The sequence below is a fragment of the Pinus tabuliformis genome, chromosome 2_2 (genome assembly GCF_031772625.1).
Source record: "Pinus tabuliformis cultivar Carrire ecotype Pingquan chromosome 2_2, CPIR1, whole genome shotgun sequence".
Classification (NCBI taxonomy): domain Eukaryota; kingdom Viridiplantae; phylum Streptophyta; class Pinopsida; order Pinales; family Pinaceae; genus Pinus; species Pinus tabuliformis.
This window is the reverse complement of record NC_142300.1, coordinates 1,171,193,582-1,171,220,061: the sequence shown is the minus strand read 5'-3', so window position 1 is coordinate 1,171,220,061 and position 26,480 is coordinate 1,171,193,582. Positions and strand designations below refer to the sequence as shown.

The 26,480-nt window shown below is 37.4% G+C and overlaps 1 protein-coding gene across 1 annotated transcript; it reads left to right on the top strand.

The window, feature by feature from the left end:
- The first annotated feature begins 1,017 nt into the window (after positions 1-1,017).
- On the top strand, positions 1,018-2,982 carry LOC149197623 (UDP-glycosyltransferase 74E1-like). The gene is made up of 2 exons (XM_089405904.1): positions 1,018-1,649; positions 1,747-2,982. The coding sequence occupies exons 1-2, from the start codon at positions 1,160-1,162 to the stop codon at positions 2,700-2,702; spliced, it is 1,446 nt and encodes a 481-aa protein (XP_089262030.1). The 5' UTR covers positions 1,018-1,159; the 3' UTR covers positions 2,703-2,982.
- Positions 2,983-26,480: the final 23,498 nt, after the last annotated feature.

The following is a 26,480-nucleotide window of genomic DNA, read 5'->3' as shown; positions in this document are numbered from 1 at the left end:
GAATTTGAAGTGTCTTTTGAATGTCTCACCATGTTAAGAAATCCTAAAGCTATCTGTCTCTGGATTTTTGCATTCAGATGAAAACATTCCAAATGCTGTTTTGAATAAATCATATTATAAGCCATGCAGGGCATACCTTTTCTAGGAGGGTGGCCCCTTCAACATATACTGGTTTATTGGAATAGTCCACGCAAGGATTATGTGGGATATTTTGATTTTTTGGGGTCTCTGCCAGCCTAATGGTTGAACAGAACCCTCAAAAGAAACAAGCAAAGGACAAAAGGTTTCGATTACAGTGATACTAATCGATTATGACACTTATCCCAAACCCGTTGGTTGTTCTCATGAATTCTTCAACTTCTTATCCGTGGTTAAAGATAGCTAATTACTTTCACATACAGGATTGTTTAAATTTAGAGTGTACACCTAATTAAATTAAGTGTCAGTGTTTAAATTTAGAGTTTATGGTTAATTAAATTAAGTGCGAGTGACTTTGAGTTTAATATTTTTTTGGTTAAAATTTAATTTACAATGTATATGTTAAGTTATTTTGGTTATTCTTAAATATATATATATATATTTTAACTAGATTCATCGTAATTATCAAATTTTATGTGATCAAAGCCACCCGTAATATATATTTTGTGCGTAAATGTTTATGCATTTCCAACCTGGCCGTGTATTATGCACATGTTTGAAAGACCACCGTACTTTGAATGTTGTACCGACACAGACATCGATTCAGAATCACGGTATGTGAGTGAATGTGGAAGAGTTGTACTTCTACACGACACCCGAAGTACGTAGATTTGTTTGTCGTTTTTGTGTGGACTGGTAGCAAGATATCAAGACTGTTAGGAAGACACTAAAGTCTTGTTATCCATCGGTTTTCAAACCAAGTAGGCCACACGACACTTACATCCAGCGTCACGACTACAACAGTTGAATAGCACCGCTCTTATTATGGGGAAGCAAGTGTTTGTCCTCCAGTTGTTTTCGTATTCTGTGCGAGATAGATAATATGCAATATTATAATGAAAAGCCTGTCGATAAATATGCTCAATTCGCAGAGCAACGGGCAAGATTAGTGAGCGAGCCACTAAGGAGATTTTGACTATTTGAGGAGTTTGTGTAGTAATTTTTGAGTCCTACTACAGCCATGGGATCTTTACAGGGGTTCGATTACAGCATGCTTCACGTTCTGGTGGTGCCCTTTCCAGGGCAGGGTCATATCAATCCAATGCTGCAGTTTGCCAAGAGGCTCTCCTCCAAAAATCTGCAGGTCACCTTTGTGACCACGGAAGCAAATCGTAAACGGATGTTACAGTCGCAAGACAAAACATCCGAAGCACCAAACAAGCGTGGGGAAGTTCGGTTTGAGACAATCTCAGACGGACTCACTTCGGATTCCGAACGAGATGACGTGGTGATTGTGTCGGCCATGTTATACAAGGTTGGAGGATTGATGTTGGGAAATCTGGTCGAGAGGCTCAACGCTGAAGGAAACCAGATTTCTTGCATCGTTCAAGATTCAATTCTTCCTTGGGTTTCGGATGTTGCAAAGAAGTTTAGTATTCCTTCAGTTTTTTTCTGGACGCAATCTTGTGCAGTTTATGCGTTTTATCACCATTTTGTCTATGGAAAACTCGGTATATTTACATGAAAAATTGGCATCCGACTCTTTAATTTTTCATCACGCTCTACATCTAAATTCTAATACTGAATTAAATATCTTCTTGTGTTCAGCTACCTCGTTGGACCGGACGCAGAACGCAGCTGCTGAAGTAGAAATACCGGGACTTCCACCGGTGAGTGTCTCTGATCTTCCATCGCTTCTGCAGCCTTCGAACCCTCACGGGAGTCTGCGGCAACTCATGGTGGATCTGTTTAAGTCTCTTCCGGAGGCGACGTGGGTACTCGGAAATTCTTTTGAGGAACTCGAATCCGAAGAAATAATGTCAATGAAATTGATAGCTCCGATGCGAACTGTCGGTCCTCTCATACCCTCAGCTTTCTTGGATGGACGGAATCCCGGTGACAAAGACCTTGGTGCACACTTGTGGAAAACCACAAACTGCATGGATTGGCTGAATGCGAAGGAATCCGCAAGCGTTGTGTACGTTTCCTTCGGAAGCCTGGCGGTTCTTTCAAAAGAACAAAATCGTGAGATTGCTTTTGGGCTGAAGGCCAGTGGATATTCCTTTATTTGGGTCATGCGTCCATCTTCTTCCAATGGGAACATTGACAGCGACGAAAACTTCCCTGAGGATTTCCTGAACGAGACCTCGGAACAAGGACTCGTCGTTCCATGGTGTCCACAGCTGGAAGTGCTTTCTCATGAGTCCGTTGGTGCATTTATGACGCACTCTGGATGGAATTCGACGCTGGAAGGGCTCAGCTTGGGGGTTCCTATGCTGGCTGTTCCTCAGTGGAGCGATCAGACAACAAATTCTCTATACATTGCAGAGAAATGGAAAACTGGATTGAGACTGAGTAAACGATCAGCTGATGGACTGGTAGGGAAGGAGGAAGTGGAAAAAAGTATCAGGACAGTCATGGAAACTGAGCGCGGCATCGAGATGAGGAAGAACGCTCTACGGTGGAAGACATTAGCGAGGGAGGCAATGATGGAAGGGGGGTCTTCAGACAAAAATATTGAAGACTTTGTTGAAGAGATTGCCCACAAGGTGCGGCTGTTTTGACTCCATGAGGCTATATGGTTGGGGCCCGGGCAAGTTTGATGAATATAATTAAGACTACATACATGAACGTTGTCTCATATATATAAAAGTTAAAACATTACGTCAGTTATTTTGATGCAAGTAGCAGCCCATTTTCTGATGCTATTCCATTCATGAAATACTGGCAATTATGCATGATGTAACGTTTCCATATCTAAGCAATATTTTCAACGTTATCAGCTTCATTTTGTTGACATACTAATTCTTTAGTATTTGTGGAGTCGGATTGCTCGATTTTGTACCGGCCTTTGACAAAAAGATTATTTATGTCTGCTCCTTATGGTTGAACCATGTCTTGCTAAACAATAAGTTCTTCATTTGGCACTAATTATTCAGCATTGCAAGATCTCATATCTGGACAAAAAATAACTTTTTAATTTGCCACCAATTATTCAACATTGCATGATTTACAAGTTCTCACATAAAGTAGGGAAACTGCGAACCATATTGCCTAAAAGAATGGCCGATGCTCCATCTCTACCTTCCATATGTGGTCATGTAATAGTTATATTTTCTTCTCCATATCCTCTGACCTCTTATTATTATTTTTCATCTTAATCTCTAATTTCATTTATTTTTTTTTATTATCTTAATTTATAATGCTTAACCCAGAATTTGTTTTTGACGTGGACGGGTTTCCATAATCTTCTTTTTCCATCTCTCATATTTTTTTCGTTTCGTATGTTAAATTCACACCTTCTAATGCCTATTTGCAGGTTAATGTTTTCACAAATTATGATCTCTTCCACTCTCCATGAGAGTCAACCATCTCATCATCCCCAATCATATTTGAGCACCCAGCTTCTATCGCTATATCCTATTTGTAATATTTGTTATCTTCCACTAGTCTTTACTTATTGTAATTGTAATTATCATAATATAAGGATTACTGAGTAAATGATTTAAGGTATTGCCTTCATAAATTTTGGTAGTATACAAAATATACTTAAAATATGAGAATTTAGATCACTTTATTAATCAAATGTAATTACATATATACAAGAAGTGTTGTCTCAAGATAGGTAGGCTATCTTGGACACACAATCTGTTGGTTGAGGAAATCTCTCAACCACACACCAAACTAGGAACAAGTAGATATAGCCAACTCCTATAGAATAGGAACTGACTCCTTACATAGAAAGAATCACAACTAGAGACAAGTAGGAATTAGATATTCCAACACTCCCCCTTAATGAGTACTTGTCTCTATATCAGTTTGCAAAGTCTACATTTCGTCCAATCTGGTAATCACACCTTGTACCTTGTTCATTCAATTGTAGGTGTCCATATAAAGTAACAACCATCTACCAACCGCTGCAACGCTAGTCTACTAGGAAGTCTTTCACATACATGGTTCATCCACCTCTTAATGAAATTTCTTTGATTTAGTCCATTACACTATGAGATATGTTACATCTCTCAATTCCCCCATTAATTGAAGGTCTTCAATTCTCTGATTACATATCAAGCTTAGATACGAGTACACCTGCGACCCTCATACCTACCCAGTGCTTAATTCCACAACTTGATGTCACTAGGGAACACATAACAAAGGGGTATGCATGCCTCTCTAGGTCTTACAGTCATAAGCTCTTTTAGTATACTCCAAGCTTGAAAAGATACTAGGTACATAAAACATTTTAGGAACCACCACTGTCCAAAAAACAAAATATGAAATGTAGATTTGCTATGATTACAATGTGTCACTCACACTCTATCACAATTATGAGCTCATTCTACAAACTCGGACAAACCACTCACACAAATTTGAGTATCCATCATCCTTTAATAGCTTATGGTGGATATAACACACCATTCATATGCTGGACTGCTTTTTCGTTTGAATATTTCTGTCATGGAATTCTTGGATATGGTCTTGGATCTCTATTCTTTACCTGTCATATATATAAGGAAGAATATATATATATTTGGAGTTATTAAAATTAGTATATAATTTATTAATTGTTATTACACAATATATATCAAGAAGATATTGGAATAATCATATTTTATTTTTGTATTAAATTTATTGTCAATTTTTTTTTATCTAGATTGCATTTATTGATATTTTATCATATTTATGGTGTTTGAATTATTAGACTTCATATATCTATGATTCTGGTGTTCTTTTTTCCATAAATTTGTTTATGGACATAATGGAATTTTGAGGATATGAAGGAGAGACAATAAGGTGGTCAAAATTTTCAAGATATGATAGAGATTATGTTGTATTAAAGTTAGTGTTTGTGATTTCTCATGTCATCTTTTTAATATTTTTATAACTTTTCTTATTAAAGTTTTAGATAGTTAAAATTTGTATAAGTTGAGGAAAAATACCATAAACCACTTGGTAAAAGTTTCAAACTTTAGTTCATTATAATTTGAGAGATATAGTCTATGTAAAATAGGCTTTCTTACTAATTCTAAAATCAATTTTAAAATAGGCTTCTTGGAATTTTACTTATAATTTTTTTTTTTGGTACTTAAGAGACATAGTATTAAAAATTCATGGTTTGAGTTATTATATTTTATATAATATTTCTCGTGGAAGATGAGGTTTTTTACTAAGTCTTAAACAAGTCATTGTAATATTTTTTTCTATAAAATTTTTTAATATGTTTTCTACACCATTTCTTCAATGATATTTTAGGAGTCTAGGAAAGCATACCAAAAGTATTGTGTTTGAAATTCCATGTTCATAAGGGCTAAGACTTTACAAGGCAACTCATCGAGACTTTACATAACATTTTTAATGGAATATTCATTTTTGAAGGATTGATAATAGTCATAAAGAGGAGTGTTATTATGGAAAAGGGTTATAAAATAAATATTATTATTGATAATAACTTTGTTAGACCAAGAGTAACTCCACGAATGAATTTTTATTTTGCATTAAGATAGAACATGGATATATACATGGAGAGAGAAACTATTTGGTTTCATCTGCCAATGTATCTTCGTCTTCCGATTTCCTTTATTTTGTTATTTACAATATTTACATGGATTTACCTAATATCAAAGATTAGGTGTCAACATCCCTCCCCCTCCCCTTAATGTGAAGGGATTTTCATGAGTGCAAACATCATTCTGAATCTTTTAAACTTTTCCTTTCCAAGGGCTTTGGTGAAGATTTTTGCAATCTTCTCATTTGTGGAACAATGTCATAGGTGAATTGTTTTGTCCTCGACATGATGTCGAATCATATGGTATTTTGTATTAATGTTCTTTGTTTGATTATGGAACTTTGGGTTCTTGGCAAAATTTATTGCAGAAGTGTTGTTAATCAAAAGAGGAGTTGAATGTACTTGTGTCTCGTATAAATCTTAAAGAATTTACCTAAGCCATATGATTTCTTTTGTTGCTTCAGTTCTCCCCACATATTCTACCTTAGTTTTGGAATCTGTTGGAAATGATTGTTTACGTGACCTCCAAGAGACATCTCTTGATCTAAGACTCATAACATAACCTGAAGTAGATACATCAGTTTTTTTATCGCCATTTGAATTTGAATCAAAGTATCAAATCAAGTTGAAGTCACCTGCCTGTGCATACTTAAGTCCAAAGTCTTGAGTTCCATTCATGTAGTTTAGAACTCATTTTGCAGCAGACCAATGACCCTCACAATGCTTTTGCATAAACTTGGAGAGGATTCCAACAACAAATGAAATTTATGGTCTCATAGTAGTCAGGTAGTTGAGACTTCCTACGAGTTGTTTGTACTTTGTTGCATCCTCAAATTATTTTCCCTCCATGAATGTGGGCTTTAAGTTTTGTTCCATTGGAGTAGTCAAATGTTTGCACTCACGTTTAACATATCTCCAATGTTCTTATTTTGAGAGATGAATATAAACTTCGGATGTTGGGTTACTTCAACACCAAGATAGTAGTGAACATAACCTAAATTTTTCATTTCAAAACCTTTCCTTAGTTCTTTATTTATGGATGCAATGTACTTCGCATTGTTCCCTGTCATCAAAACATCATCTACATACACCACAAGGTATACAATTTATTTTCCAAATTTCTTAAGAAACAAAGTTGCATCATCAAGATCATAATGTTTGAAATTGAGTTTTAGAAGATGCTCAGTCAATTTCTCATACTAGGCTCGTGGTGATTGCTTGACGCCATAAACGGATTTTACAAGCTTGCATACTTTATTCTCTTGACCCTTCACAACAAATCCTTCTGGTTGGGACATAAAACAATTCTATTCAAAGCTCCATTAAAGAAAGAAACTTTTACATCAATTTGATGGAATTTTCAACTATTCTAAGTTTCCAAGGTAAAGAGTGTCAAAATGGTAGCTCGTTTTGTTGTGGGGGAAAAAGTATCCTCATAGTCTACCCCTTCCTTTTGTGTAAAAAAGTTTCCACATGCCTAACTTTGTGCTTGTCAAGTGAGCCATTTTCTTTATACTTTTTTTTGAAGACCCACTTGCAGCCTATTGGTTTGGTTCCCAATGGAGGATCAACCAACTTCCAAGTGCAATTCTTTATCAAGGAATCATGTTCTTTATGCATCGCTTATTTCCATTCATCATGAGAAGCAACTTATTTGAAGTAAGTTGGTTTGCAATCTATAGACAAATTCAGTTCATAATCATAAGAAACGTCCATATCAACAAGTGAATCAGGATCGTCTACATCACCTCCAACATGTCTTGTTGAGCTTCTTGTTCCTGTCTTTCCAACCTCATAACGAACAACACTTTAGAGTGTCTTTGTCATCCATTTTATAGGACCTTTCTGAGATGGCTCAAGCCGCTCAGTTAGCTAAGGTCAGGCTGAATCAAGATTTAATCTCCCAATTCTATCAATTACATCACTCTAAGTGTCATCAGTGGTTGGAGCTTCATGTAGGGGAGAGAGTGCTTCAGAAGAAGATTCCACAGATTGATCCAGCATTTTGCTGGGAGGATTTTGATTGAGCCTCTCCTTCTGAGTATCCAAAATAGTGGAGGACAGGGGATCCCCCCTTCAAGATGTGGAATATCATTATCAAACTCTTCAAAAAAGAATTCATGACTAAATCTATCCAAGCGATCATGTTGTCGTGCAACAACATTTTTAGTCTTGGAGGATTCAAAAATATCACATCTCTAGATATTATAAAAAAAATTTACTAACTCTATCATAGAGACGGTATGCTTTGGAGGTATTTGAGTACCCCAAGAAGATACATTTGTGACTCCTTGCATCGTTTTTGTTTCTTAGTTCCTTAAGTATTAAGACATAACAGGTGGAACCAAAAACCCTGATATGGCTCAATGAGGGAATGTGGTCATACCAAATTTCAAAGGGAGTCTTATTTTTGATAGCGTGAGATGGACACATACTCTTTATATACACATCACATAGAACTGCATGAGCCCAAAACACCAACTTAACATTCTTTAAAAAAATCATCGAACGTACCATATTTAAGATTGTCCTATTCATTCTCTCAACTACTCCATTGTGTTGGGGATCGTAAGGGATAGTCATTTGGTGTTTGATCCCATCCCGACAAAGATAGTTTCCAAATTCATTTGAGGTATATTATTTTCCATTATTAGAACGAATAAAGCCAATATGAGATTGTGCATCATTTCCAATCCATGCTTGAAAGTTTTTAAATGTTTCAAAATCTTCAGATTTATTCTTCAATAAATAAAACCAACATATTTTGGTGTAGTCATCAATAAATGTCATCGCATATTTATTACCATTTGCAGAAGGAACAAGTATTGGGCCACATAAATCAGAATGAATGAGTTTAAGTTTCCTATGTGCTCGAGAATGAGAATCATGAAAAGACTATTTGTTGTGCTTTCGTAAGATACAAGCATCACATTGCTTAGGTTTCCTAGGAATAGTTGGAAAATTAGTAACACCATTTTTCTTCAACAAATGAAGGTTGTCATAGTTCAAATGTCCAAATATAGCATGCCATAAAAGACTTGATGGAAGTGTACCTTCATCATAGTGAGAACTGTATGAAAATTTTGTGAATAAAAAAAGGTTCCTTGCAGCTTCATAATTCTTTCTTCTTCTGTCCCAGTCATGAAAAGTGAGTGATTTGATTCTTTTATGACCTCAAACTTGCCATCAAATATGTGGATGGAGTGTCCTTGCTCATGGATGTGGACCAAAGACAACATGTTTCTCCTCAACTATGGGAGGTATAGAACATTATGTAGAAGAAAGTCTGGAAGACCAAGCATTTTGAGCCTGATGGTGTGAAGTCTTGATGGCTTAATTTTTGACTTGTCTACAAAGTGTACTACTCCATCAGCATTGTGAATGAATTCTTCAAAGAAATATCTTCTGAAAGTCATGTGGAAAGTTTCTTCTGAATCAAGCAACCAAGCATCTTTCCATGGAGCAAGTGAAGCATTTAATAAGTCTTCAGTTACTCCAATGTTACAATGTGCCACAACACAATGAGCATACTTGGGTGTTTTTCCTTTCCCTTTACTACATCTTTCACCCTTTCCTTCATTTATTTATTGCTCAATTCTGTCCCAAGAAAACTTACATGTGGAAGCATCATATCCATCTCTATTTCATTGTATGCAATGAAGATCAGACCTTTCTCCTTGGAAATGTTTGCCCCCTTGCCTCTAAAATTCTTCTTTCCTCTTCCTCTTCGGTCACCTCGTCCTCCAAAAGAATCTTGTGCATGATTGTTCTCTTTCTATGCAAGCCACACAACTTCTTCAAAAGATTGAGGAGTTTCCTTTTTCCCAAAAGCCTTCTCTCTTTCAGTAAAATTCTTCTCAAGGGAGTCAAATGAAATCTCTTTAAGTTTTCCACTTTCTTGCAATGACTCAAAATAATGTGAATAAGTGGGATATAGCGCCTTGACATAAGCTATGAGAGGAATAAGTATTTCAACACTGGTGGATTTTATGTCACACATAAAAAATCTTACTTCTGATGCAAAAGCAATAGGGTCATCAATTGTTTACTAAAGATTGAACAACGTAATCATCAATCGAACAACTTCAAGTTCAGAGTGTGAGTTGTATAATTCCTTAAACTTATTTAGGGCTTCAAAGGCATTTGAAAATGGGAAAAAATGATGAACCATTGTTCGGAACGAGTTCCCTGGGGTAAATTCTGGGGTTAAAAGCCTATGTTTTGGGGCTAAAGGCCCAACTTTTGTGTAAATAATGTGAAGTCTCTGCATTTTGTGGCTGCAAAGCGCAAAGATGTAAACAGTTACTAAGGATTTTACGCGCTTCTTTTGTATAAGTCATGCCAGCTTTATCGATCTACCCATGGTCTGCGGACAAAGGGATTGTATAAAAAGGGAGTCTTAGAAGAGTCTAAGGTAGTTTTTTTAGTGGAGTAGTTTTGGTGCTATGTCTTATGTATGGGTCTGTGATAGCTAAGAGTGAAGAGTCTTAGCATAGGAAGAGGCTCTACAGCTGAGTGCACAAAGACCTAGTGTAGAAGTTTGTAGCTGAGTGTGTAGACCCCCTGCAGTTGTGTGCACAAGGTAGTCTAATTTTGTACTGGAAATCTGGATTATTAATAAAGAGGAATATTCTTCAATTATCCGTGTATGCATTATTTTACTTCTCTTATGAATGTTGCGATTATGTTATGTTGAATACTAGAGTATGAAGTAATGTTATATTGATGCGCGAATCTATGTATTTTACTTTGTCATATGAATGCAAGTAGGAATATTTTGTTTACATGAAGATAATGGTAATGCATGTTAAAGTAACCAATACTTAAGCGAATCTGGGTAGACACAAAAGTAAGAGTAATTACAGGGGCACGTAAGTGACTGATCTATCTATTTAAGGCCTGCGAAGGATGACCAGAGATTTACGCGGAGGCTTCAAGGACGAATAAGAGAAGTAATTTGATAATCCCTAAAGGGCTTATCAATCTACACGAAGGAAGTTTAGCGAAAATAATCAACATCACAACCATTTCAGGGTGTAGAAACTTGGTTCCTGCATCCCCCCATACTGCTTCGGGTGAGACTTCAGTTCATGCTCCACGGATTGATGCCGAAAGGGCCAGTAGTGTAGGGATTTGTTGGCTTGATGGGCCCTCACCCAGGTTCAACATTAAACAACCAAGGATTTTTTGTGACGTTCAGTTTTGAGGATGGATTTGAATCTATTGACGAAGCGTTGCAGGAGGTTAAGACGACAATTTTCAGGATACCGCAGGATCATCTAGATTTGATTAAACTTGATTGGACCATCGAGATGAGCCACACATTGGAGTGCTACAATGTCACATCGGAAGAAGAAGACGAAGACCCGAGGAAGATTAATATTCCATAGACTGAAGGACACCTTGAAGTCGAAGGACCCCAACTAGAGAACCCAGACATAATTGAGCCGCTCAAAACCAGTCAAGTGAACATTGGAACGAAGGTAGAGCAGAAGCTTGCGAAGATTGGGGACTCTTAGGATGACACGACAATAGATAAGGTCGTTGAACTACTCCGCGAATATCAGGATCTGTTTTCCACAAAGTTTTCAGATCTGAAAGGGAAAATAGTGCACCTGGGTGTCATGAAGATCACCCTAAATCTAGATGTGAAACTTGTGAAGCAAAGACCTTACTGCCTCAATCTGAAGTATAAAGAAAGGGTCTGCTTAGAGTTAGAAAAATGCTCGTGGCATATATTATTGAACCGGTGGAAGAATCTAATTGGGTAAGCCCAATAGTGGTTCAGGAAAAGAAGCAGAAGGATGAAATAAGGATATGCATACATCTCAGGAGGTTGAATGATGCCTGCATGCATGATCCCTTCCCAACTGCCTTCACTGATGAGGCCTTGGATAATGTTGGTGGCCAGGAAGCATATTCGTTCATGGATTGGTTCTCTGGGTACCATCAAAACAAGATCCTGTCAGAGGATAGAAGTAAGATGACCTTCGCGACAGAATGGGGATGCTCCTAGTATACGGTGATGCCTTTTGGGTTGAAGAACGCACCAACGATCTTTTCGCGCGTAGTCATCAAAGTGTTCAAGGATTTCATTGATAAATTTCTGGAAGTATACTTTGAAGATTGGATAGTGTTTGGACTGATGAAGCACCATGTGGCAAGTCTACGCTTGATGCTAGATACATGCCGGAGGTACCAGATCATGTTCAATCTGAAAAAATATTTGTTTTGTGTCCCTTTTGGGATCTTGCTGGGCCATGTGGTATGCAAACAAGCCTTGATAGTAGACCTTGTGAAGATCGTTGTCATAATCAATTTGGAGCTGCCACGGAGTGTGAAACAGTTGCGTGCAAGGTCGGGGCATACGTGATACTATAGGAAATTAATCAAGAGATTTGCCTAGATCACCACACCGATGGAAAAATTGATAAATAAGAATGTTATGTTTTGTTAAAATGAGGAATGCCAGAAGAGCTTGGATGTGCTAAAGGAGAAAATGGTCACTGCGCCGATCCTAGTCTTCCTAGATTGAAAGAAGAAATTTCATGTGCATGTGGATGCATCATATATTGCATTGGGAGCAATACCGACACAAGCCAGTGAAGGGGACTTGGATCACCCTATAGCATTCGCAAGTAGGAATCTTTGCAAAGCTGAGAAACATTATTCCATGACAAAGCATGAAGGACTAGCTATGGTGTACACACTCCAGAAGTTCAGGAATTATTTGTTGGGAAGACATTTTAAGATGTATACAGACCATTCGGCACTAAAATACCTGGTCAACAAGCCTGTGCTGCGGTGGAAGATATGCAGGTGGTTGTTGTTGGTCAAGGAGTATGATTTTGAAGTTATTTTGAAACTAGAATGCTTGAATGTTGGACTGAATCATTTGTCGCGCATTGAAACAAGAGAGGAACCTACGAATTTGGAGGAAGGACTACCCGACGTGCAACTCTTTTCAGTACGGGTCACGGACAACGACTTTGAAGATATTATACACTTCCTGACAATAGGTACGACTCCAGAAGGATATACAATCCAACAGAAGAAGGAACTGGTGGTGCGCGTGGCAAACTTTTCTGTCATTGTAGGGCACTTGTACAAAATGGGATCAGATGAAATATTGTGACGTTATGTGATAGAGCTTGAATGAAACGAAATCCTTGTTGAGGCTCATGACAGAGCCACAGGAGGTCATTATGCAGGAAGAGAAACAGGGCAGAGGATTCTACGTGCTAGGTTATGGTGGCCGACCTTGCATAAGGATTCAAAAGCATATTGTAGGGCATGCGATGCATGCCAAAGGATGGGAAGACCCTCGCACGGGGGTGAGCTACCGCTAAATCCGCAGATATCACTGAAACCCTTCGAGAAGTGAGCGATTGACTTTGTAGGACCAATTCAACCTCCAGGGAAGAAGAGAGGTGCACGGTACATTATCACCACAACTGAGTACTTAACCAGATGGGCAGGGGCACAACTTGTAAAGGATTGTACAAGCATGAAAACAGTCAAATTCATCTTTGAGTACATGTTGACAAGGTTTGGCTGTCCAAAATTTTTAGTGAGCGACTGCAGTACACACTTTCTTAATGAGACGATTAGCGCGATGACAGAGGAATTTCAGGTCTACCATAAGATTAGCGCACCATATCACCGGCAGGCTAATGGGATGGTGGAAGCGTTTAATAAAATATTGGAGAACATGCTCACAAAGGTTTGTAATGCTCAAAGAAATGATTGGGATTTTTGCGTGCCCGTGGTGCTATGGGCTTACATAATGACTTGCTAAAAGTTGACTTGATAAACTTCATTCAGGGTGGTTTATGGCATGGAAGCTGTGATGTCAATGGAGTACATTGTACTTAATATTTGCATAGCAGCATTCACAGGAATGGCAGATCGCAAAGCCCTAGAGGAGAGGCTCGCGCAGCTAACAGAGCTTGAAGAAGATAGATTTCTAGCTGGATTCCATCGACAAATTTGAAAGGAGCATGAAAAGGCATGGCACGATCAACACATCAAACTGTGCACCTTCAAGGTAAGTGATTTAGTTTATTATATGACAACAAGTTTGATAAATTTCTAGGAAAATTTCGGATGCATTGGTTAGGGCCATATGTCATCAAGGAGATTACTGATGGTGGAGTAGTCTAGTTGGTAAAGTTGAATGGAGAACCATTCCCGGGGGGAGTGAATGGTAGCCAATTGCAGCCATGCACCAGCGATCTGGCTAAATGACTACATGGCAGAAGCATAGTCTTAGTGCTCCAAGCAGCTGAAAGGAGGCACGGGACTATAAACTACATTGCCCAGGTTGGGAGCTGCATGATTGGGGAACTGTGCGGAATGGAGGAATGTCACAGTGTTATAAGAAACATGTGGGAAGCTACGCTATTCAAGAAGGGACCGCGCACAGCAGCCGGAAAGTAACTGTTATGGTCACTGTTCATGACTTGACAGTGGGAAAATGACTAAATGGAGCGGGGGGCGCGAAATTTAAGTCAGAATTTAAGGGCAAGATTTGTGAAAATATGTCACCAATCAAGAATTTATGAACAAATTTTGGAGGGAACGGTCGTATTTGAATTTGAAAATGCCCATATATTACAGGTGACTGCCCAGCAAAAAGCAATTGGCATTTTGAGAATTGAGATGTTGAGCTCTCAGGCGTTTATGAACCGTGATTACTTTGAAGCTTTGATAGCGAGTTCAACATTTTAGAAGTTACCAAAAGAGATGCAGGAGTTGTTGTCTAGTATCATGTCGACACCCTTAGAAACCATGATCATTGGAGAAGAAATGGCAGCTCAGGGCACTGCCCTAGAAGTAGCAGTGGCAGTTGAGGGAGCTTCCCCAGAGGTTGCAAGTGTCGAAGTACCGACAGAAGTGCCTAAATCACCAAGGTTGCCTAGGCCGAGGCCTATGCCGACCAAAGAGGGTCCAAAAACAAATAAGGACAAGCAGAAAGCACCACATCCAGTGCGTACATCACCTAGAAAGCACCCACATAAGGAAAAAACCAACGTGCAGGAGAAGGGAAAACTAATTGATGTGGAGCCTAAATAGGATGTTGAAGAAATCCCTATCGATGAGGAAGACAGTGACATGGGGGCGGAGGATGTTGAAGTTGAGGGGCCCGATCCTATCTCTAAATTGCTCGAGTACATTCCTCTGCACAGAGGCAAGACAAAGGTTCTGAAGGACATCGATGAAAGCAAGGTCATGTAGCATAAACCCTTGCTTCCAGACAAAATCACCTTTGAGGGACAGTGCCTGGGGGTGCGTACCCCATTTAAAAATGGAGGATTGGGATTTCGTTGATATGGGGGGAATTCCTCACTTAGCAACAGATCAAATCATGAACCATGTATACTATAAAGACTCTGGTGTGACCACCTTGGAGCCAATAAAGTGGGAAAAAGGGGTGGATAAGGCTAGTTAGTTAAACATGCTGTGGGTACGGCATTACAACTGCATGCCCATAACCATGATAGTAATCAAGCAGCTACTATGCCTAGTGCACGATGGGTGCCTGTGGCTATAGGAGCCAATATTGATCACTGACATGCTGATCCATATGATCACTTAGAAGCCACACGAAGAAGAAACTTTGGCCATGGCATTTGGCAAAAAGACAAGTGAGCGCGACCTCGCTGAAGTAATGAAGGATAAATTTAAGCTCGCTAAGAAGCCATGCGACTACTCCATCACTAGCATAACCAAGCCCGTGGTTAAAGGTAGCCACCCAAATCCTGGCAGGAAAGATTATGAGGAAGTGTCACATAGATGAAGCGCTGACACTAGTAGTGTCACTGACGACCTAGTGCATGGAGGGCATACAACTCAACCAGGCACGCTACCTCTGTAGCGAGTTCCTCGCAAACTGCAGAGAGCCGTAGGATCAAAGTAAAATGTTTCACTATGTATGGTTGTTGTTGTCCATAATGTTGGTCACGTGGTAGTTACCAGAGGATAGTTAGTTTCCTCCAATCACGTAGGACCTACTAGAAGAAGCAAAGCTCACTTTGCTTTGGGCTATGAAGGACCCCCAAAGGGTCAAGGACAGCAAGGTCTTTTGGATCTTGATGGAGATGAGTATTCACATGGCCATAAACCACAAGCCGTGGTTGTCACTGATAGTTTATAATCAACTGACAGGGTATGTGGAGTTCAAGGTGGACTTCCACCATGTCTCCATGCGCCCACGGAAGAATCCTAAACAAAAGTGGTATGACCTTCCATACCTGGCCACAGACGGCACGATCGCAATGGTCCTCGACTGCTGGGCGACATATTGGTGCATTGCATCGGACTTGAAAGATGGGTCTAGCAAGTTTGCAGTGCAACGAAAAAAGGAAGAGGCCAAGCTGAAGATGGAACAATTGGCTGAGAAAAGGAAGAAGGAGGCTGAGGATAAAACCAAGGCGGAGCACGCTGCCGCGAAGCAAACAGGAGGACAAGAAGAAGAGGAGGAGCAATGCTCTGACAGGAGCCAGACATCGCCTTCCCTGGACATAGAGGAGGATGAACAGCAATCAAAGCAAGGAGGGGTGGACCGGAAGACTACTCCATACTGGGTTAAGTGCACCAGGGCCACAGAAGAATTCCAAGGCTAACAAAACTTCTCTCAATCGAACGTGATTTGATGATATTGGTGATGCAGTGAGGGATGCGACCACGGAACTGCTACAATAGTTCTAGTAGCAGTAGAATCAGGCCCTGGGCACCATTTAGCTGAGTCTGCATGAGTTGTATATCTAGGCATCGCAGGTACAGACCAGTGTGGGATGGAGCAGTGCGGTGTCAACTAGTTTGGCGCCTAGCACCTTAGAAGCAGCAGGGATGGTGCGCACACTGGATACCCAGGAAATAACATTGTGAAATGGAGCGCTGACTATGGAAGTCGAAGTTGACAAGGCCACTGTTAGTGCGCTCAAGGGGGTTGGACTTAATTTGGTCACGCTTCCAAGTGAAGCCCTTCACCCTTTGTTGGATGGTGTGATTGTGGAACTTTAGGCCCATGAACAGCATGCGCTACACGTTATCAGTGAGCACAGGGTGAATAACGCTTAGATCGCTGCACAGAAGAACTCAGATATTGATATCTTTAAGGCCATCACGGATAAGAATGAACGCACGAACAAGGTAGTGGCTGAGGCATGCAAGTCTATCCCGGAGCTGGACATTCCCGAAGATGAGCCAGTGGATGTGCGAATTTGGAAGCTAATTGTCGGAGTAAGCGAAGCGAGGACACAACTGGAAAAGGTTTAACTTGAAAGGAACCTTAAGATTGCTGAACATGCATTAAAGGCCGAGACTTCAACTCCGCATAAGGTCAAGGAGAAGCACAAGGTAGCTGTTAGGGATGTCGTTGCAGCAATATATAGTGTAGTAAAGGATTTCGCTATGCTCTTCGAGCAATCACTCAAAGTAGTCACCAGCTTATAGGACGATCCTAATATGTAGAGGCTGGAAATAGAGGTGCGAGAGTTGTAGCAAAGATATGATGAGGTTAAAGTGACGACATGCACCATCGTTGTTAGGCCCCTATACTACTAGTGTAACCCCTTATTCTTATTAGTACAACCCCCTTATTATATTGTTGTACCCATGTAGTCCCCATATTATTACTATTTTGCCCCATAGAAGCCCACTATTGTTATTATTGTGCCCTTACATTATTATTGTTATGTCGGCTTTGATTATATTATGACCCCTTTGACTCCTATATATAGAGAGGAGGTATTTTAATTTGTATCATCGAAGAATTGTTCATTTGTGTAATGTGAAGGAGGTTTCCCCCTCGAAGAGGCTGAATTCTAAGGTGTTGATCTATCTTTTCTATCTTTTTGTGAGTTGGTTTCATAACATTTGGTATCAGAGGTTTGGATTCTAGGGTTTCGCTGCTCCAAACATGTCATCATGGCATTTGTGCTATAACTATTTTTCTGTGATGTTTCAAACACTAAAAAAAAGACCCATTTGGACCGAAATCATGATGAACCTCAGGTCCGAATTTCAAAGCTTTTCATGCTATATTTGCGGAGACATGATCTGAGGAAGTTCATCTTTTTGCAAACTCCCGAATTTCATTCCAAACAGGTGACTTGGGGAAAATCGTCATAACTGTTTGTTTCAGCATCAGATTGAAATTTTGTAAGAAGTTACAGAAGGAGGACAGACTGTAGTTTCTTGTGTATATTTTTTAGATCTGAAGGTCAAAACAGTGACACGTGTCACTTTAGACAATTTCGCTCTTCTGGAATGGTCTATAATTAGGTCATCTTGGGAGATTGTGCATAACTCTTTCTTGAAAATCTAAATTCGATCAGACTGGTGGCATTGGAAAGAGGACATAGAGGGCTACTGCAGGTCACAATTTTAGAACTTAAAGATCCGAAAGTATAGAGTTACGATCATTTCAAGATAAAGCTCCTAAAATCAAATGAAACAACACGTAGATCAACATCGTAGTGAAAAATGTTTTGATGTAGGTGATTGGGTATTTTTACTTCTACATCTCAAGCAAATTATTTATGAGAAGGAAATGTTGGCAATACTACATGCACTTAAGAAATGGCGACCTTACCGAATGGGAAGACACTTCAAGGTAAAAATGGATCATGATAGTATTAAATACTTTTTAGAAAACTTATTATCTTTAGAAGAGCAAAAAAAATTGGTCACAAATATGTTGGGTTATGACTTTGACATCATCTATAGAAAAAGGGAAGCAAAATTTTGTTGCAGATGCACTGTCAAGAAAGGATGAGGATTTGGAAGCATTGTTTTGTGCTATTTCTATTATCTAACCAGATTGGATAAACGAAGCAAGGGATGAATGGAAGAATGATGAAGAAGTATGGACACTCATTCAAAAGTTTTAGAAGATCCCAATTCAAACAATATTGCTAGAACTTGAAGAGGAAGGAAAAATCATATTCAAACCTGGAGCAGTCACAGAAACAAGAACCCAACAGCTACGAAATCGATCAATTTCAGAGTATCTCATCAAGTGGAAGAACTTACCCACTGAAGATTCCACATGGCAGGACAAGAATTTTATACAGAAGCATAAAGAACTACTCAAGTGTTGAGGACAACACTTATTGAAGGAGAAGGGCATGTTAGGCCCCTATACTACTAGTGTAACCCCTTATTGTTATTAGTACAACCCCCTTATTATATTGTGGTACCCATTTAGTCCCCATATTGTTACTATTATGCCCCATAGAAGGCCCCTATTATTATTATTGTGCCGTTACATTATTATTGTTATGTCGGCTCTGATTATATTATGACCCCTTAGACTCCTATATATAGAAAGGAGGTATTTTCATTTGTATCATCGAAGAATTGTTCATTTGTGTAATGTAAAGGAGGTTGCCCCCTCGAAGAGGCTGAATTCTAAGGCGTTGATCTATCTTTTCTATAGTTTTGTGAGTTGGTTTCATAACAATTGCCATAACCAAAAGTCTAGCAAAGACGCAGGAAGCTAAGGCACTCAAAGAGTAGGTGGACGCAGCACAGTACAAGGAAGCATTATTGAAGGCTCAACTGAAGCCTTGGCTAGACAAATCATATGTGCTCATGGCCACCATTGAAGGAAAATTGGCTAGTCTACACGAAATGTAGAAAAAGGTATAGGTAGATGGTGTAGGGCCCATGACAGAGCAGCTGGTCGAGCAGATGAAGTAGGCGACAACACAGTGCACCACTGAAGTCGTAGTGGTACAAGTGGCATTGGGAGGTATTCCTGACAGTATATTCACACCAACAAAGTGACTTGAGGGAGAGTCACCAGTTTTTTGTTGGGGGCATGTTGGGAACGGGTCCCCTGGGGTCAATTTTGGGGTTATAAGCCCAATTTTTGGGGCTAAAGGCCCAAGTTTTGTGTAAATAATTTGAAGTCTCCACATTTTGTGGTCGTAGAGCAGGAAGATGTAAAGACTTACTATGGGTTTTCCACCCTTCTTTTGTATAAGTCATGTCAGCTTTAGAGACCTACCCATGGTTCATGCACCATGGGATTGTATTAAAAGGGAGTCTTAGAAAAGTCTAAGGCAGTTTTTTTAGTGGAGTAGTTTTGGTGCTATGTTTTATGTATTGGTTTGTGAGAGCTAAGATCAAATAATTTTAGTGTAGGAAGAGGCTCTACAGCTGAGTGCATAGAGGCATAGGGTAGAAGTCCACAACTGAGTGCTTGGACCCCTGCAATTGTCTGCATGGGGTAGTCAGAATTTGTATTGGAAATCTGGATTATTAATAAAGAGGAATATTCTACGATTATCTATGTATGTGTTATTTTACTTCTGTTATGAATGTTGGGATTATGTTATGTTGAATACTGGAGTATGAAGTAATGATATATTGATATGCGAATCTATGTATTTTACTTTGTCATATGAATGCAAGTAGGAATATCTTTTTACACGAAGATAACCATAATGCATGTTAAAGTAACCAATATTTAAGCAAATCTGGGTAGATATAGAAGTAAGAGTAATTACAGGGTCACATAAGTGCCTAATCTATCTATTTAGGGCCCGTGAAGGACGATTGGATACTTCTGCGGAGGCTTCAAGGACGAAATGAGAAGTACTTCAATAAGCCCTAAAGGGCTTATCGATCTGCGCAAAGTAAGGTTAGGGAAAATAACCGACATCACAACCATCTCAAGGTGCGTAACTTGGTTCCTGCATCCCCCCATACTGCCTCGGGTGAGACTTCAGTCCGCGCTCTATGGATTGATGCTGAAAGGGACAGTAGTGTAGGGATTTGCCTGGCTACTTAATGATGAACCTGGGTTAGGGCCCATCAAGCGAACAACCAACTTTTCATTTACTAATGCTGTAATCAATGCATAGGAATTACTATTCTTGTTTTCCCAGGTGGCAAGCTCCTTGTCTAAACTAAGTTTTTCAGATGCATTGTCTCATTCTCTTAAAAAATATCCTTTCCAAAGTTCATTGAAAATAAGGTTGTGTTTTATATTTCGAGACCACTCATGATAGTTCTCTTTGCTAGTGAGAGCTACTCTCATTATGAAGATAAGGGAATGAATAATAAAAATTGATCTAGGCCCAAAATGATCACAATACTTGCAATAAAAATTGATGTTCTTCCAACAAAGCTAATTATTTATGTCCTCAAAAACAAAATTCAATTAAGAATGTAGGCTCTCGTATTGACCACTTTATATGAACCATATCTATGAATCAACACATATTAAATCTTAAATATTAAATCTTAAATCATGTATGACTCAATTCATATATGCCTTCAAAATAATACCATATATCATGCTTTATTTCATATCATATAACATATGGTCTTCAAAACTACCATTGTACTCTCTTTACCTCATACCATATATGTATCATTTATATATTATATAGCACACACTTTAATGCCTTCATAAAACTTTAACACACAAATGGAAACTTTAATGCTTATGGTTATGGGTCCACTAATATTTATCCACAACTATCACCCAATGATTTCTTTCAATGCAACAATTTTTTTTCAATGTTCAACACATTTTTTGTTTATTTTTTTTAACACTTCAATTAGAATACAATACATACCATTGACCAATGATAATATTTCAACAATCGGTGAATGAGCCAACTTTCTAAGTCAATTTTGCAACTAAAAAACTAAGTTTCCTTGATGATTAAGCGACATATATTAGTGTTGGCAAGTGAGAGAGAGAACCTCTAGTTGCAAGCGGGAACATCCAGTTAAAAATATCAAAGCCCAAATTGTTCTTTATACTTCTCCTTTAGTGTGACTCGACTTTCTTAATGGAACTCAAGACATTAACGTCTGCATGAACTCATGACATTGATTATTAATGGCGTCCATTCTACGACCTGATGCATGTGTAAATACCTCAATTACATTTCCATCTAGCTCTAGAGCACGAACTATCCTCTTCTCGACGTGATAGAGGCACTGCAATGATGCAGACTTCACAACTACAAAAGTGTTGATGAGATTTCAGGTCGCTCCTTAAATCTCAGGCTACACAAATGGACAAACTCTTGAAAGGCCTACAATAATAGTATCACCATGATACCAATGTGTTTCCTTGATATTTGAATCCCAATAATATTCTGTTTGATTTTGATTTCCAAACTCACTGCACCATGAATAGAAAAAAAACTAGATACTCAGGTCGACACTTCAAATTGGAAAAAGGGACATAGGATAATGGCAGGAAAAAATGAGGATAATGGAAGGAATTACAATGAGAAAGATAATTTTTGGATCTGACTCTGATACCATGTTAGACTAGGAGTAACTCCATCAATGAATTGTTATTTTGGATTAAGATAGGACATGGATATATACATGGAGAGGGAGACTATTAGGTTTCATCTCCCAATGTCTCTTCGTCTTCCAATTCCCTTTATTTTTCTATTTAAAATATTTACATGGATTTACCTAATCCAAATATTAGGTGTCAAGAAAATCAAACGTGACATCCAAAGAAAGGGAACAATTAATAAAAAAGGTCTCCCAGTTAAAAGAAAAAGTTGATGGAATCAATAATATTATGTGTAAACAAGTGGATTATTTGCATTCTTAAGTTATTCAGAGTCTCAAGAAATTAGTAAAAATTAAATGGAAAATAAAATGGATGAAAAAGAAAAGGAGATGAATGAAATGGAAAAGAAGATGAATAAGGAGACAAATGAAATTAAGGAAGAAATTAAAAAATCCATGAATTCCTAGAAGAACTTCTATAAGTGGCTCCCTAAAACAAATATATAATCAAGGGAAGTATTATAAGAAGAAAAATGGTGTTGGCAGTCAATCACATATAGGGAGCTTTAATCACTATTGAATATCACAAATATTGAATCATATGTTAACTTTTGAAACTATGGTATAATTCCACCCTGGACATCTCAAATGACAGCGATAATGATTGCATTATATTACTCTTTTTGAGAGGACCAAAATCGACCTAAATATCACCCAATTTGTTTAAGTGGAAGTTGAATTATGAATTGTTTTATTCATACATCTATTATGGAATGGGTCAGCTCTAACCACATGAGTAACTGCTTGGGTCAGTCTTAACCCTAAGTGAATCCTCAGGAAAACCTATAAATAGAAGAGACCTCAAGATCATTTGGACACATATTCTCTTCTCTTTTGTCTCGTTTCACATAGGTGCAACAGAGGGATTTCACTCAAGGGTCCGAAATCATAGGGGAAAGGTTCGCTCTGGGTTAGAGTCTTCTGGATCTCAGTCATTGACACAGGAACAGGGCATTCTGGTCCCTGGACATTCACACATAAGCCTGCGAGAGTGAATATAGATTCTTGGACACTAGCATAGAGGCTTATGGGAGCAACTATGGCTTCAGAGGAAGTTCTGAAGATTCAAGTCCCCAGTCACTCGCACAATGTTTTCCTGAAAGTGACTAGAACATCTCAGTTGCTCACACAACAAATCTAATAGAGGGACTCTAGGATTTAGGTGTATTACGCCACAGTCACACACATAAAGACTCCGTCAGAGTGATCGTGAAGTCACAGTTTCCCACATACAATGGTTGAGAGAGAAACTAGAGGATTTCAGTCACACGTAGATAGTTGTGATGAGAGTGACTCGAGTTAAGATCTAGGGTTTGACATCTTGAATTTAGTTGATTTTAGTGATCTGGTAGGTCTAGCTCTCTCTCTCTCTCTCTCTCTCTATATATATATATATATATATATATATATATATATATATATATATATATATATATATATATATATATGTATAGATCTGATTTGTTAGTATGTGTTGCAAACATATGTATTGGGTTCATTGATAGTGACAACAATACTCAATAGTGTTCGGCACAGTGACAACAATATATAACAGTTGACGTCTGTTTGTGATAGCACATTATAACCATCAGTATGAGGATTCTAATTCCCAGTGTTTTCACCAAAAAAATGATCATTTAGCCTAATTTAATAGATGGACCGAAGTACACCATGTAAGGCCAATTTTGCCATAGTAAAATTGCTTTCACTATGACAAATTACTTAATAAACCACATTTATTGAGTAATTTATAATTACACCCTTGAAGAATAATTAAATAAATCACTACTTATTTAATTTTATTCTAGGAATAATTAATTAAACCATTGATTAATTAATAGTCCTTGTCATATTTGACCCAGTTATGAAAAATAAACAAATAAATTATTAATTATCTTATTTTCTCTAGGAATAATCAATTAATCACTAATTAATTATTATTTTTTGTCAAGTTTGACTAAATACCTCAGGAATAATTAAATAAATCATTATTTTCTTATTATTCCTTAACCATATTTCTTGAGATGATAAATAAATCATTTATTTATTATTTCTAAATAAAATTTTAAATACTTTTTCCCTCCTAATCAAAATATAATAAAATATTCCAAGTGGATATTCCTAGAATGGGGTTAATAATATTTTATTATTGTTCATTATTCGAGGATAACTCAATATTTTGTTATAAATATAAGGGTTTTTCCATTCATTATTCATTTTTGATTATTTTCATTGTTACACTCACTACTATAACTCTGATCATTATCATTGTCACATGCCATTTTTCTTTCTATTTGAGTTCCCATTGAGCTCAAACATTTTATTTGTTGGGTTTACACATTATAAAGGAGAGAGAATCTACAAAATTTGAAGATGTTTGAGGATAGCCAAGAATCCATCCCATAAAGAGGGATTGGTAACATTTATTTGTTCCCTTCATAGGTTTTATTTAATAAAATCTATTCTTTGTATTTCTGGCTTCCATTGGATTATTGGAGTTACCCACATTTAGTACTATTTCCTTTTGTTGTTTAACTATGATTGTTCCATAGATCAGGACTTTTGCAAGTTTTGTTTCTATCATTTGTTGCAGATATACAATGTTTAGCAGCCATTTATATTGTTGAGACTATTTTTCATCCACAGTCTTAGGTGATTTCTTTCTGTACGCCTTTAAGAAGAAGACAATATAACAATTAGCATGATTAGATATGTTTCATGAATATCATTATTGTTTTGTTGCATAGATAAAGTTATAGATCATTGTACTCTCTTTTTTCTATATCATTTGATGATGATATAAGAAGAAGAATATTTGAAAGGGTTTCCCCATAGTGGGTTTTTCCCTAGACTCAGACCAATTGTGGTGTCTCTATATGTTTACATGATTTCTTCTACTGTTCCCTTTATGTTCCGTTGCATTGATGATGATGGTGATGTTGTTTATTTCTATCTTTTTGCACATGTTGACGTATAATGGTGTAGATCTAAATAATGTAATGATGATAGGGGGTGAGATTAATGTATTAACACTAGTAGAAAATGGCTAATTAGTTACTAAAACAATGACTAAAATTCGTATATAAACGACTATTTTTCAGTCGTTGACCAATAGTAGCTAATTTACAGTATCTTATAATGCGACCAATGTTTAGTCATTTTTAGCTTAGTCATTAATTGGTTGTCTCAATTTTATCATTTAGTAGTATATTTAGCCATAAATTTGGTTATTAATTTCATCATTAATTGCTACAATTAATGACCAAATATACAACAAAATATATTACTACATGGTCACCCGAGAAAATCAATTAATGACCAAAGAAATATGACCAAAATGTTGGTTGTGTTATAAGATACTGTAAATTAGCTACTAATAGTCATATATATGCAGCTTTTAGTCATCGTTTGAAGCCAATTAATGACCAAAAAAATATGACTAAATTTTAATTGTGTTATAAGACACTGTAAATTAACTACTAATAGTCGTATATATGAAAAATTTAGTCGTCATTTCTAATCACAAATTTATCATTTGTAGTAGTCATTTATCTTTTTCTGGTAGTTTCATATTCATTATATAAACGACTGATTTAGTAGCTTATATTTATGTCATTTAATTTCATTAATAATCATTATAAACGACTAATTTAGTCATGTATTAATTTAATTTGTGTTCATAATTAATCAATATAAACTACTAATTTGATAGTTTTAGAGTGATTTTATTTATTCATTATTAATAACCATAAATTAATTACTATGATTTTGCGACTAAATTTAAAAAAAAAATGGCATACAATGTGCATGTTCATCTAATATGAAAACACAAAGTTACATAAGTTAATTACACTACTAAATAATATCAAATGCAACTATAAATCATTTCAACCACAAATTATATTATATAAATTTTCAAGTATTACTATATGAGTTTCCAACTTAATATTAGTTGGACTACAATTTACACATGAAATACTGTTTCATCACTTCAAAACATTATCACTGTGTTTCCAAGGCATTTCAAGTAAATTCACCAACTTTGAAGACTTGACCAGCAGTCTCTATGTGTGTGTCTTATGTGGGATATTGGCTCTAAGAGTATCACTAGACCGATTTTCTTCTCTCTCCTTTTCTGTGTTTGTTGCTCCAATGTTATTATTCTCTACTTTCTTCGATTCCTGCTTCTTACCATCAATATTGATCAGTTCCTCTCCTAAAAACAAAAAAAGATACAATGCAGACTATAAGACATGAAAGACTATGAATATTGGAATATAAAATAAAGTAGACTATAAAATATTTATACAACATATACCTCAACATGAGTAATGTCGATGTCATTTTTCCCCATAGAAGTAAGAAACTTGAACAGGTTTTCTTCACTTGGGTGATAGTGGCCACTATGTGTCCAGATGATCTATATAAACAAAGCAAATAAAATGTCACCGTAGAAAGAACACCTTAATAATGTAGTATTTAACCTTCAGAGAAA

Coding starts and splice junctions, on each gene's coding strand:
- LOC149197623 (XM_089405904.1), top strand. CDS start 1,160: ATGGGATCTTTACAGGGGTTCGATTACAGCATGCTTCACGTTCTGGTG. Junction 1,650..1,746: donor TTTTGTCTATGGAAAACTCG/GTATATTTACAT, acceptor TCTTGTGTTCAG/CTACCTCGTTGGACCGGACG.